General features: G+C 43.8%; 1 protein-coding gene across 3 annotated transcripts in view; it reads right to left on the bottom strand.

The window, feature by feature from the left end:
* The window catches only part of sipa1l3 (signal-induced proliferation-associated 1 like 3), an 89617-nt gene that overhangs the window by 10911 nt on the left and 66653 nt on the right, over positions 1-12053 (bottom strand). For all 3 annotated transcript variants that reach the window (XR_014907351.1, XR_014907352.1, XM_085380989.1), the window contains exons 5-12: positions 10206-10336; positions 7567-7755; positions 6872-7046; positions 6373-6476; positions 4617-4774; positions 3937-4522; positions 2957-3055; positions 2690-2865 (exon numbers count right to left, since the gene is read on the bottom strand). Coding sequence is in view for 1 of the 3 variants with exons in the window: in XM_085380989.1 (XP_085237115.1) it covers positions 2690-2865; positions 2957-3055; positions 3937-4522; positions 4617-4774; positions 6373-6476; positions 6872-7046; positions 7567-7755; positions 10206-10336 (1618 nt within the window). In the remaining 2 variants the exon portion in view is untranslated. The remainder of the gene's footprint in view (positions 1-2689; positions 2866-2956; positions 3056-3936; positions 4523-4616; positions 4775-6372; positions 6477-6871; positions 7047-7566; positions 7756-10205; positions 10337-12053) is intronic.

Genomic DNA, 12053 nt, shown 5'->3' with positions numbered 1-12053 from the left:
GTCGTCTCATAACTTACTTTGTGGATGCTCAAACACACTGCAGACATGTAACAGAGCTCACTAATGAGCTCCCCTGACGCCAATGGGGGGAGAAAGAGAGCAAAGTAAACCGATTATTGGCACATCAGGACTCCATCTCTCCTACTGCGAGACTGAGGTCAAGTGTGTGTGTCTGTGTATATGTGTGTGAGAGAGAAATATCCAATCTCATCAAACAGCTCCTGAATCAGAGTCTTGGTAGACACAGCAGATATGTTTAGTAAAGGCACGCAAGGTTGCCTTGGTTGTACAATCACGCATCAAATAATTATGAATCTGTTTTTAAAACAAAGATCACACAGATATTCACTCTTTCAGCTCCCTCTGACTAAATAAATAAAAACAGCATGTAAGTAGCCCAGCACATGTCTTTTACACATCATCATCATTACTCCATTCACAAAGCCTCACTGAGGGAGGGAAGGAGGCATCAAATATGCATACTGGATGGCATTTAACATGAGACTAATGAAGAGAGGAGGAAATGAGCAGGAAAATGCTGTGAGGGTGAGGATTTAAAGTGAGGCAGAGTGGGATAAAGGCCATGAGGACAGAGTGTGTGTAGTATAAACTTTCATTATTAAACAATACGCATGTGGCGTATTAAGGCAATAATGCTGTTACCTTGTCTGACGTAAGTCTATTAATTTTCAGTTATTTACGTTTAATGGATGAATAAAAGTGTCTGTTATGCTTGGATAAATTAGACCCCAATGATAAATTCACCACAGCATCAGAGGGGGGAGTGCATTTTTGTTTTGGGGGTGGTTATAAAGTCTTTGGGGGCACCAAAAGTTCCTGTAAGCAGCAGAACAAAAATAAAGTCAGAACAAAGAAGTCCATTATAGTTTCCCCAAACATGTTTTTGCTTAAAATTGGCTTCAACGATGAATCAAATGTTTGTTTTTAGCACACATGTTAGCAGAATATCTGTGAGGCTCCTCAAAGTGCTGCTTGGACAAAACATTTCAAGATGTCATCGTGTGCTTTGGGAAACTGTGCAGGGGATACATGTTTCTTTTATACAGTGTGATTATTCATTTAACCTTGAAAATAATCAGCTGACTAATCCACAGTGAAAACACGCTGCAGCCATGTCCACGGTAAAACACAAACACAACACAGAGGTCCTCAAAAACACCACCAGCTGATTTCAAATGACATGTGCATTAAACCAAAAGACACACAAGTCGATGCACATGTGGTCGGGATATTTTCATCAACAACGGAATGAGTCAAATCCAATCAGTATCAATACGGTTACATAACAGCAGCGCGGGCTAACACAAACGCAGGAAGAGAGCACAAACCTTAGAGAGAGCAGAGCCTCAATCTGCCGGCATTCAGTGTTCCTCCCATCACGCTGGCTGATGTGACACAGCTGGAGCTCGTGCACGCACGCACGCACTCGTGCACGCACACAGTCAAATACACAGTGCCAGAAGTCACACCTTCTCCCCGTCGTATCTGTCCATCTTGCACGTTCAGAGCCGAGAAAGAACGGCAAAGAAAAAGCCCTTCCAACTTTGGTCTCTCTCTCTCTTTTCTTTCTTTTTCTCTTCCACCCACTGCTCTAACTCTCGGCGGTGTTGAGACACGTCCTCCTCACCCAGCGCTTCTCTGCCTCTCCTGCTCATAACACTCAACCCTGCCTCCCTCTCTCTCTCTCTCTTTCACTCTCTCCCTCCCTCCCTCTTTTCCTGTCCTTTTCATTCGCACAGGGCGTGCATTTTTAATTAATCACTTCCACTCCTTTATTTATTTATTTATTTATATTTTTTGTGGACCTTTTTTCTCCTGCAGATTCCAGGCTTTAATCTCATGCAATCTGCTTGCCTGGCACACAACAGCAAATGAGTCGGATGGGGAGAGAGAGGAAGAATGAAATACAAGACTCTAATTATCAGTTGCTCCAATGCCACAGTACCATGTGTGTGTTTGTGCATGTGTGTGTGTCAAAGGGATTTAAGTTGGCGTAATTAAACTGCCTCCAGCATTAAAGAAATCTAACCACTGTGCGATCACACAGCCTGACACAATTACTGTATTTAGGAGCTCTGGTTCTCGGTCACAAGTGTGCGCGCACACACACACGGTTATTTTTTCACCTCAGTAACACCACATCAGCGTCTCATAAGGTCTCGTTATTCTGTCTCAATCAAGGCCTCGTGTGTGGATGAAAGGATGGAAAAGGGTGACGGCAGGGAAAAGATATAAATGATGTGGAGGAGAGGAAGTGACACAATAGCAGAGATGAGCAGATATGAAGAAGAAAGGAAGGCGGATTGTAGCTAATTCACGTTAAACAAATGCTTCTTTCTTTTTGTCTGTGTGCCTCATTTCGCCCGCTTCCTTTTCAGCCACGCATCTTTCTTTCTCTCTGTTTGCTCGCTTCCTCTTTTCACACACTCCCACACAGAATCATCAGAACATTGGAGTCTGGCCACTATCTCTGCCAGGCTTTTGTGTGTTGGAGTAATGAGTGTCCTGCGCTCTCTTCTAGCTCGCTCTTGTCCTTCCACTTCTGCCCACTTACACTGAGCGCGCTCCTGTGCTGTAACCCACTGTCCAAACATCTGCATTCATGACAGCTGTTTACAAATGAAGCTCTACAGGATTCAAAGGAAACCACACGCAGACTGCCACGCACCTACGAGGCCCGCCTTCTTCGTATGGAGGAATGATGATAACTTTGACTGTCACCGATGTCCTCAACAGGTCAATCATCTGCTCGTGCGTCAGCGTCACTGCAGCCACCTTACAGATCTCCACTAACCGGCTACCCTGCCTCAGGCCTGCCTGCCAGGCGAAGCCGTACTCCTCCACCTGGATGAAAAACAAAACAAAAGCAGAGCATTTATGCGCGGCCAAGAATCTTCAGAGTGCTTCAAAATTAGATCTGGTCATCTGACGGTACCTCAGCTACGGTGCCATCCAAGCGAACGTGGAAGCCCAGCTGTCCCAGTCCATTTCTCCTTAGTGTCATATCCACAGTTTCACATCCCACTGTCAACAACTACACAAACAGAAGGAAAAAAAAATCATATCAGATTTACAGTATTAGCTTGTTATATATATGGACAAACAAACTAAAGATCATCATAGCAAAGTAACAACCAGGTGATGATGACTTCTTACCCAGCACTGGGTCAACTTTTCAGTCTCAACTCTGCATGTATTTGGTGCTTTTAGTAAAATTAACTCATTTTTAAATATTTCATTTTCTGCTGGATTAACTCAAAGCTTGATCGAGTCCAGGAAATCTCCTCTTCCCAGCGTTTAATTCATCACTTTTTTCAGAGATTATCACAATTTGAAAGGCCTCAGATGAGCCAGTGCAGACAGTGGCATAGCTTCATTGAAAAAGGAAGACAACCACAAAAACATAAAGCAAAAAAAAAACAAAACACAGAATACAGTGTGAATGTTGACACAATGACTTGCCTTTGAATTTAGTTTTTCAGTGGAATGAAAACCAACATCCACTGTGGAAATCCCCTGAGCTTAAAGGAGTATAAAAGAATGAAGGTGTTGCACTGATTTGGTCTAATAAACTTCAATAACCACATGAAACATTTCTGACTACAGGAAGCTCTAAAGAATAATTTTGTGCAAGCAGTATGTCTTGTTTGCACTAGACATACAGGGGCACAAATCCAAACAGATGAGGAAAGTTTCATGTTATTTTACTCTAAGAGTTGGTGAGAAAGCAACAAAGCAATAAAAAAAACAACACACACACCAAAGGATGTAAAGAAAACTACAGGCTGGAGAACAAGGAAGTAAACAAGACATGACACAACTGTGTTTGCACTGTAGTCTTTCTACAAGATCTGCTTACAGCACAGCCTGTATGACCCCAAATCCCAAGATCAAGTCTTTGCTCCAAGGTCTCACCTTTAACCTCTGCACCATCTCCCTGATGTCCTGTGCACCTCCCTCTGGCACTCGAACTGCAATGTGGTCTCCTCTGCCGTAGAAGATCTTCAGTGCCAGCCGCTCCGGCGTCCAGCCGATCACGTCTGCACAGAAACAGTTGAACACCACCTCTTTGGTGGAGCAGTCTATGAGGACGATGTATTCAGCCGACACACCCAAGGCACAGGGGAGTTCTGCTCCCCCTCCTCCGCTAAAGTCCTGGGCCTGGACTCTCCAGGCGACCGCCCCGGCAGCACCCAGCTCCGCTCCCTCTCTCGCCTTCGTGCGCTCCCGTTTCTTAGATGCGAGGGAGATGAGGTTGTTTAATTTGCCGGCTGAATCCAGCGGCGTGCTGCTGACATAGTTCTCGGCCAGGTCGCGCAGGTACTCCTGCCGTGTTCGCGTCGCCATGGTGTGGAACTTCTCAGACTTGTGTGCTGCGTTTTCTGCGTTGATGACTTTGGCGAGAAGGAAGTTACGAAAGGTCTCTGGGTCCCGGAAGGTGACGCCGCTGGGGATGGGTGGTCCAAAGGGGGGCACATCCTTCATTCGCGTCACGGCAACACTGAGAGGCGGGAACAGTATTGGAAGTGAGATCCTAATTAATAACGTGCACCACGTGTATAGAAACATGAGTTTGTGCTGATGTAAACATTTACCTGTAATAGGTGTTTTCAGAGCAGGGGTTGTGAACACGAACAATAACAAAAACGTGCTGGAAGTGTGAACGAATATTTTGCGGGGTGAAGGGCAGCGCTCCGGGCTCCTGAAAGATGATGGTGACAATATCGTTCCCTATGTGCCTCTTTCTCAGGAGCTGAGCAGGAGAGAAGACATAAAAACGATAAATTAATAAAAACGAGCGAGCGTAATTGGCATTCACACGACTGACTCAGTGAACGACAGAATGTCCGACAGGGGAAAAGAGAGATTAAGACACTCGCTGTTAGACACCAAGCAACAGCTCTTTACGTAATTTGTTTTGCGGGTTCTGTGTGGGCTATTTGTGTCTGTGTGTGTGCGTTAGCTTGTCTGTCTATCTGCGTTTATGTAGGAGACGTGGCACACAGTGCAGGCTGTGTCTGTGGTGCGGTGCTTGCCAATCTGCTCTTCATCTGCAAAGAGAAGTGTGAAAATACCAATTATGTAATGCAGCCCACTGTTTGGCTCCTGTGCAGTACCACAGGAGCATCCTTCACTCATACCCAGGCTGCTGTGTGAATATTTGAATTGCACTTCATGTTTTTTTTACAGTAGCATGAAAATCTGGGCTATTTGGGGCCTCTTATGTATTAGCATATCATCATTTTCTATTTCAGCGTTTTGAATGTGACCCTTCATATGCATGATTCACCTGTTATTTACAGCAAATTTCTTCATTGTTCATTTAACCCAAGAACAGTTGTGCAGGTGAAGTTAGTGTTCTCCTTTATCCTGAATTCAGGAGTCATCACAGCAGCTTATGTTTCAACCTTCTTTTGCTTCTCCAGTCACTGAGGGTTATTTTTGCAGTGAGATGATGCCATCTAGAGGTTCAACTGAGTAAGTAAACCTCCTTGCTGTTGCAGCCCCTAAAGCCTCTGGATGGAGTTATTGTGCTGTTATAAACACCTGACACCAACACTCAGCTGTTCGAACATTTCAACGATTTCACATTTTCTCATGTTACTAAAAGATGAGGAGATTATCAAAAAGCTTTTTCTATAATAAATAACTGATTGCTGGTATGGATATGGCAACAGTGAAGTTTAATTAACAAGATTAATGTATGTTTAATGACACCTCTTTGGCCTAAACTGCTCTGCTCTGACATACTGACACATTCAAAAGTGTGCACTAATCCCGAGCACCTGCAGGCACATGTGCACACTCGAGACAGGCTCTTACGCAAATACTCAGGCAAACTGTAAAAAATACCAACATGCTGAATTTTACACACTCTTGAGCGACACCAGCACATGCTGGGAACGCACAGCATCCAGAAGATCATGCAAGAAGAAAAATTTAGTCAAATTTAAAAAAAAAAAAAGATAGAGAGGGAAAGTAAGAGGAAGAAAATATACTAATAACTACACTGCTGAACCCCACCCAACTCTGATCCAGACAAACAATGAAAGAAGAGACAGCCAGAAAGGAAAGAAATACCAAGACACAGAAAACAAAGACTATAAAAACACAAGAGGCTGAATAAAAACAAAAAATTCCAAATGAAGAGGTCGACAAAAGTCACAAGTTTCCACTTCATGAATTCTTGCCGTCGTTTACGAGCCAGAGAAAAAATAGCAGAAGAAGCCTCAGCTAACAAACACAGACGTGCTTTCAAAGGCTGTGTGACAACAAAGCATCGACTTGGATGTTTTTTTTTCTTTAGAGACGTACACCAGTGTTGGTGCTTTACTTAGGTGGGGCTGTTACCTGCTGTGGGTTGCTGGGCATGTATGGCAGCATGGTGGACACGTGGAACATTATCTCATAGCCCTGGTAGGTGGTGTACAGGGAGTGGGTGCCCGTAGAGTCCGCTGGAGGAAAGATATTTGTTGAAAGTCAGCAGCTGTTGACCACACATTAGTCAAAGTTTCTGATGATGCATTCACTGTGTAACCCCCGGTTTTATGACACATATGCAACATTACTGACTGATGAGTCTGTTAAATGTAGTGAATTCATGAAAACTAAAGATGCTGCAGGAGTTACTGTGTAAACATTCTTTATGGCTTTATCGAGACAAGTGAGTGTCTTTATGAAGAACATCCTTTAAAACCTAAAATACTCATTTCACAGTTTATTTGCATTTTTCTTTTGAGAATAGGAAACAGTAATGAAATAATACATTGAAACCACTTCTTCAGCAATGAGACCAACATGTAAAAATATGATTTCTAAAAGCGGATGCTATGCTGCAGAGCGTTCTTACTCTTGGTGTCGAGCTGTGCAGCGTATTTGGTGAATCCTTTGAGAAGCACCTGCTCCCCGAGCAGCTCCAGGAAGGCAGAGAAGGCGGGCGATGCCTCCTCGTTGTTGTACATCTCCTCCTCTGTGCTCTGCCCTGCACGGCACAGCAGAACACCCACCTTGTGCTTCTGACTTAACTACAAGGCAGAAGAGACACGATGTTAATATTACACAAGCAGAACAAGCACGAGCAGCTGAGAGACCACACACACACAAACACAGCTGAAACACAGCACTCTGAAGGTTAATGCCAACAAACAAGCTTTTAACCCAAAAGTAACGTATATCTGGACTTGTTTACACACAGCTTTGTTGATCTATAAACCACCTGCACAAACAACCCAACAGCTCAGTTGTTGGCAAAATACCTCCACCCTACACTTCTCCCTCCATTAAATGAAAGGTGAGATAACATGGCCAAACATTACAGCTTGTATGGTTACTCACTCATGCTCAAACGTACCACACCCTTTTTCTTACAGCTTTCCCTGTACAACACTGCACTTTGCACCAGCACTAAATCAGTTACCCAAGTCTCACACACTACCTGAGAACACCACGTGCCACAGCTTCCCCTTATTAGTGTACAATTTTACTCTGCAGTCTTCCAGCTTGCTGGAACAGCTGTTCGGTGCACTCAGTGCACCGTAAACTCACCCCCTGTTCATCCAGTTTAAGGAGCTGCTCTGTGACTTTGGCCGTGCTGAGCGCCAGTCTCAGACAGGACACGTTGAGTTCGGGGACGACCTGTTCCAGGACCTCTTTGAGTGGCAGACCCCGAACGGTGCCATGCTTCCCCGTAGACGCCACTGCATCTTCTAAAATGGAGCCGCGCAGCGTCACCAGCTGTGGGTTCAGAACAACATTAGTTTAAAAAACAAAACAAACTGGAAGCAATTTGAGCTTCCTACATAACAAATATTATTCAAGTGTCATGGTTGAAATGTCAAGAAAATTTATATTCCGCCCCCCAAAGGTGTTACAGTGAATATAACCTCATGATGTGGGAAACAACAGATCAGTGTGATTATAGTAACCAGCCTTGCTAATGATGTGATGATGTGCATCGTTCTTGTTTGTGATAAAACCACTGGATTTATTGCTGTTGTTTTGATTTTTTTAACCCATCGATAAATTTAAATAGTTAAGCAGTAAATTTCTTTTTGCATGGTCTTAAAGTTTAATGCTTTCTGCTGTTTAGTGTTTTTCCTTTAAGGGCTCAAGTTTTAGATTTTTGGTTGGACATTTATGTTGTACACCTTAAACATAAATAAAAAAAATATTTAGATTAAGTAATAATAAGAACAGTCTTAGTTTTTAAATTCTTATTTTTTGGATTTATTTCTTGTTCCTTTTTTTCTTTGTTGACATAAAACTTCTGAAGTGAATTGAACTTTAGTGTATCAGACATATTGGCTTTGTGGGTTGGGTATTTATGAAATAATAAAGCAGCATTGCCGTAAAAAAGTAACAATAATGTTGATGTTGAACTCTACTGAGAGAGGTCAGAGGTCGCTGTACTACACTTTTGAGAAAAAGGGGTTTGGATGATTCACAGTATGGGAGTCTGAAGCAGGTCGGTCCATCAGATCACATTAATGGCGCCCTGCTGCCCTGAAGCATCTTCCTGTTTGTCAAACACGCACGCAGTGACAGGCGTCTGCATGGAGGCTTTAAGTTCAGCGGTGTTGTGAATCAAGATTCTGCTCAGTATTGTGCTGCTTCCTGATCAGGGGGAACTGACCTGCTTCAAAACAGTTAGACTATAATAACCTCTGGGAGGAGTGGGCTGCTGCTTCTCACTTGCAGACTGATTAAAAATGTATGGCGGTCTCTGGAGCTGGCAGAGGCCGGAGAGACAGCTGAACCTCAGCGACTCGGGTCTGCCGCAAGGAAATGAAGCCCGACCGACCCACGGCTGAAGTTACGCAGATATCGTTTCAACTCGTCAGCCTGTGAGCAAGGCCGAACGAGTGACTGCGACGTGCTGAGCAGAAATATCGGGGGGGGGGGGGGGGGGGGGGGGCTGTTTGAATGTGTGACAGAGGAGAAAGAGGAAGTCTCCCCACCTTGCTGTGTCAGCACAGAATTAAATGACAGGCTTAGGGGGATGGATATTTGAGAGCGGCTGTGGCTTGAGTGGGAGAGAATAAAGTCCGCAATCAATCTCCTTTTTTCTCTGTGTGGGAACAGTGGGCCTGGACTGTGTCTGTTAGCTTAGCTCTGTGTACTTAGATGGTGGAGAGGCTCCATTGTTATACCAGAGCTACAGTGATGAGGCCAGGCAGCCATGTAATCCTGCTAAAAACAACACAGCACAGCCACAAAGAAGGACACACTCAGGCTAAGACTGCATTAACACAATGAGGAGAGGCGAGCTTGTTGTTCGAGCGGTCTTTATGATGCTAAACCGGTAAAATATATTGATTGAGATTAAGCCAATTACTTCACAAGACCTCTGACACAAACTGTGCTGTGTTATCATTTTAAATGCCAACCATGCACAAAATAAAAATAAAAAAAACCCATAAGACTGAGCTGAGCAGAAAGTGAGGTCTAAGTGGTGTGAACACTAGCACTAACTATTAATTTCCAGAATTTTCATCCATTTTCCAACAGCTTATCCCACCTGTCATAGGATGAGAGGCAGGATACACCCTGGACACGCTGCAGGGCTAACACAGAGAAAGAACCATTCACACCTTCAGATAATTTAGAATTGGTAGCCCCGCATCGAGATAGTCTCCAACTATTTCAGTTACAGTAAACTTAATGTCTTTCAGTTTTGGACTGTTAGTCAAACTACAAGAGTCATTCTACTTGACTTCGGTAAACTGAGATGGACAATTTACATTAATTAGTAGGAAAATAATCATCAGTTGTGTCTCTGAACAAAGATGTCTTTCCAAAATTGTGTCTTGGAAACTGTGGAAGTAAAACCTCTGAAAAAAACCAAGAATGGATGCAGAGAATCTGAAAACTAATTCTCTACAATCATCAGCCCATCATTTACCACATCATGAGTGTCTGATCCATCAAAGAGGAGAAGTAGCTGGCTGTGGGAGCAGCCCGTGTTTGGTTTGGCTTTAATGTGCTTGGACTGAGCAGGTGGAATTTTCCACTGACAGAGAGCAGAAGAGGGATGAGCAGAGGGGCGAGGGGACAGAGGGAAGGTTATAATGAGGGCACGTGTCACAGGTAGGCCTGGAGAAACTGAAAGCAGTTGAGTAATTAACAGACTCTGACTGGAAACCCCCGTGATCAGCATATAAACACATAAACACACACACGCATACCTCGCTCGTCCTGACGATGAGTCGGTACTGGTACTGGTCTTTCAGGTCTTTGGTGTCTTCCAGTTTCTCTCTGCGGATGCTCAAGGCCACAGGGCCCAGCTTATCGTCTGTCCCGAAGTAGTTTGAGAGCTCTGGAGGAGGTCAGAGACAACCAAGGTTAAAGTCTGAGAAGCAGAGAAAGTTCTGTGTCTGAACATGTGCCTGTGTTGTGTCTACACCTCAGTGTGCCAGCAGACAGGCGATCAGATGAGTTTTCCAATAATAAAAGAAGAAGCAGCAGCCAAAAAAATGCTATCAGTGATGAGTCGAGCATCGGAAATGTAATCTTCATCTACTTCCACATCGTTTCCAGATTCTCTCTAACTGCTTAATCCTTGAATGAGAGTAAACTGACCAGCTTTATGTTTTGGAGTGTTTTTGGAGCCATAAAATCAGATAACAACCACCTTTTTGTTTGCCCTGGAAAACTGATGAATTTATTAAAATCCTGTTTAAGGTAATCCTGTTTAAGAAAGGACTCTATGAACTGTACGCATTAATTTATTTTTAATTATTTTACCTCGAAGGCAAACTCTAGAGATCAACAATCTCTTTTATGAGAGGCTCCTGGGTGCAGATAGTGATCTTTAACCTGCATGATGGCAGAAGAAACCGAAACTCTGAGAGAAAACCCACGCACACACAGTGAGAACAAACTCCAAACGCTAATATGAGGCACAGCACAGTCTACAGACCCACCATGCTGCTTCCCTATTTAAAAATAAATAACACGTTTTAATTACAGTAGCTGCACAGAGAGAAATTATCTAGGCAACATACCTCACAATGATTTAAATCAGTAATATCAACATGACTACATGTATAATGAGCACAAAGCAGCAGAAGTGGCTACAGAAATGTGTTGAGGTTCACAACATGACTGAGAAGGAGAGTAAGCAGCACATATAACACACTGGCTCTCAAATTATTCTGTCATGTCCCACTTCACAGGATGAAAAAGTTCACAAGCACTGAACTGATACATAAGAAATGAGATGAATGGGAAAGAACTTGACTTACAGAGACTGTCTGGATGTTGTGTAATTCATGTGTACTTAGCAGGCCTGACAGATGAGGCAGCATGACCTTTAGAATGAGACCATTAAAAGGAGAAATATGTCCTCAGCCTTGTAACTCAAGGAAGTGAATAAAATGTAATGTCCACAGCAGTCAATTAGCATTGTCGGCACAACACGTTCATCTATTAAAGGGGCCGAGACAGAGTTATCGCCACACTATACTAGCATCTTGCCGATATTCCTCTAAAGCTCATAAGCTGAGCCATGCTAATGCCAGTGCTGCAGGCATTATGGAAAGAAACACAAATTCTCCAGAACTGTGAGGAGGAATCCAGTTTGACAAGTACTCCTCCTCCATCCCACCGCTGGAGTGAACGGGGATGATGGGCACGTTAGAAGACTCGGGCCTGATCAGCTTCTACGCCACGTCCTGTGGTGCAAATGTCAGCTTTTTGATGAGGCTTTCTGACGTGCACACGCACACAATCTCTGCAGCGTTTTGGGGGACAGCTAAGCTGGAAACAAGTCAGCAGATGAACATATTTTTGGAATGATAACCTTTATCTGTGTGGCTGCAGGCCTGCCTCTGTCTCTCTCTCTCTCGCTCACACACACACACACACACACACACACGTGCGGCTAACAGCATCTGTCACTAATTAGGCTTCAGCCAGATGATGCATGCCAGAGGGAAGTTTCATCAACAGTGTCAGAAGAGGTGATGCTGACAAGAAATGCCCAATGACAAGCTCACACAAACGCCTCCTCTGAAAATTGGTGTGACATTTGA

This window comes from Rhamphochromis longiceps, linkage group LG14 (genome assembly GCF_057381845.1).
Source record: "Rhamphochromis longiceps isolate RC_006_pf linkage group LG14, R_longiceps_female_GT1.1, whole genome shotgun sequence".
NCBI classification, from domain to species: domain Eukaryota; kingdom Metazoa; phylum Chordata; class Actinopteri; order Cichliformes; family Cichlidae; genus Rhamphochromis; species Rhamphochromis longiceps.
The sequence above is the reverse complement of the archived record's forward strand: the minus strand, read 5'-3'. Positions and strand labels throughout refer to the sequence as shown.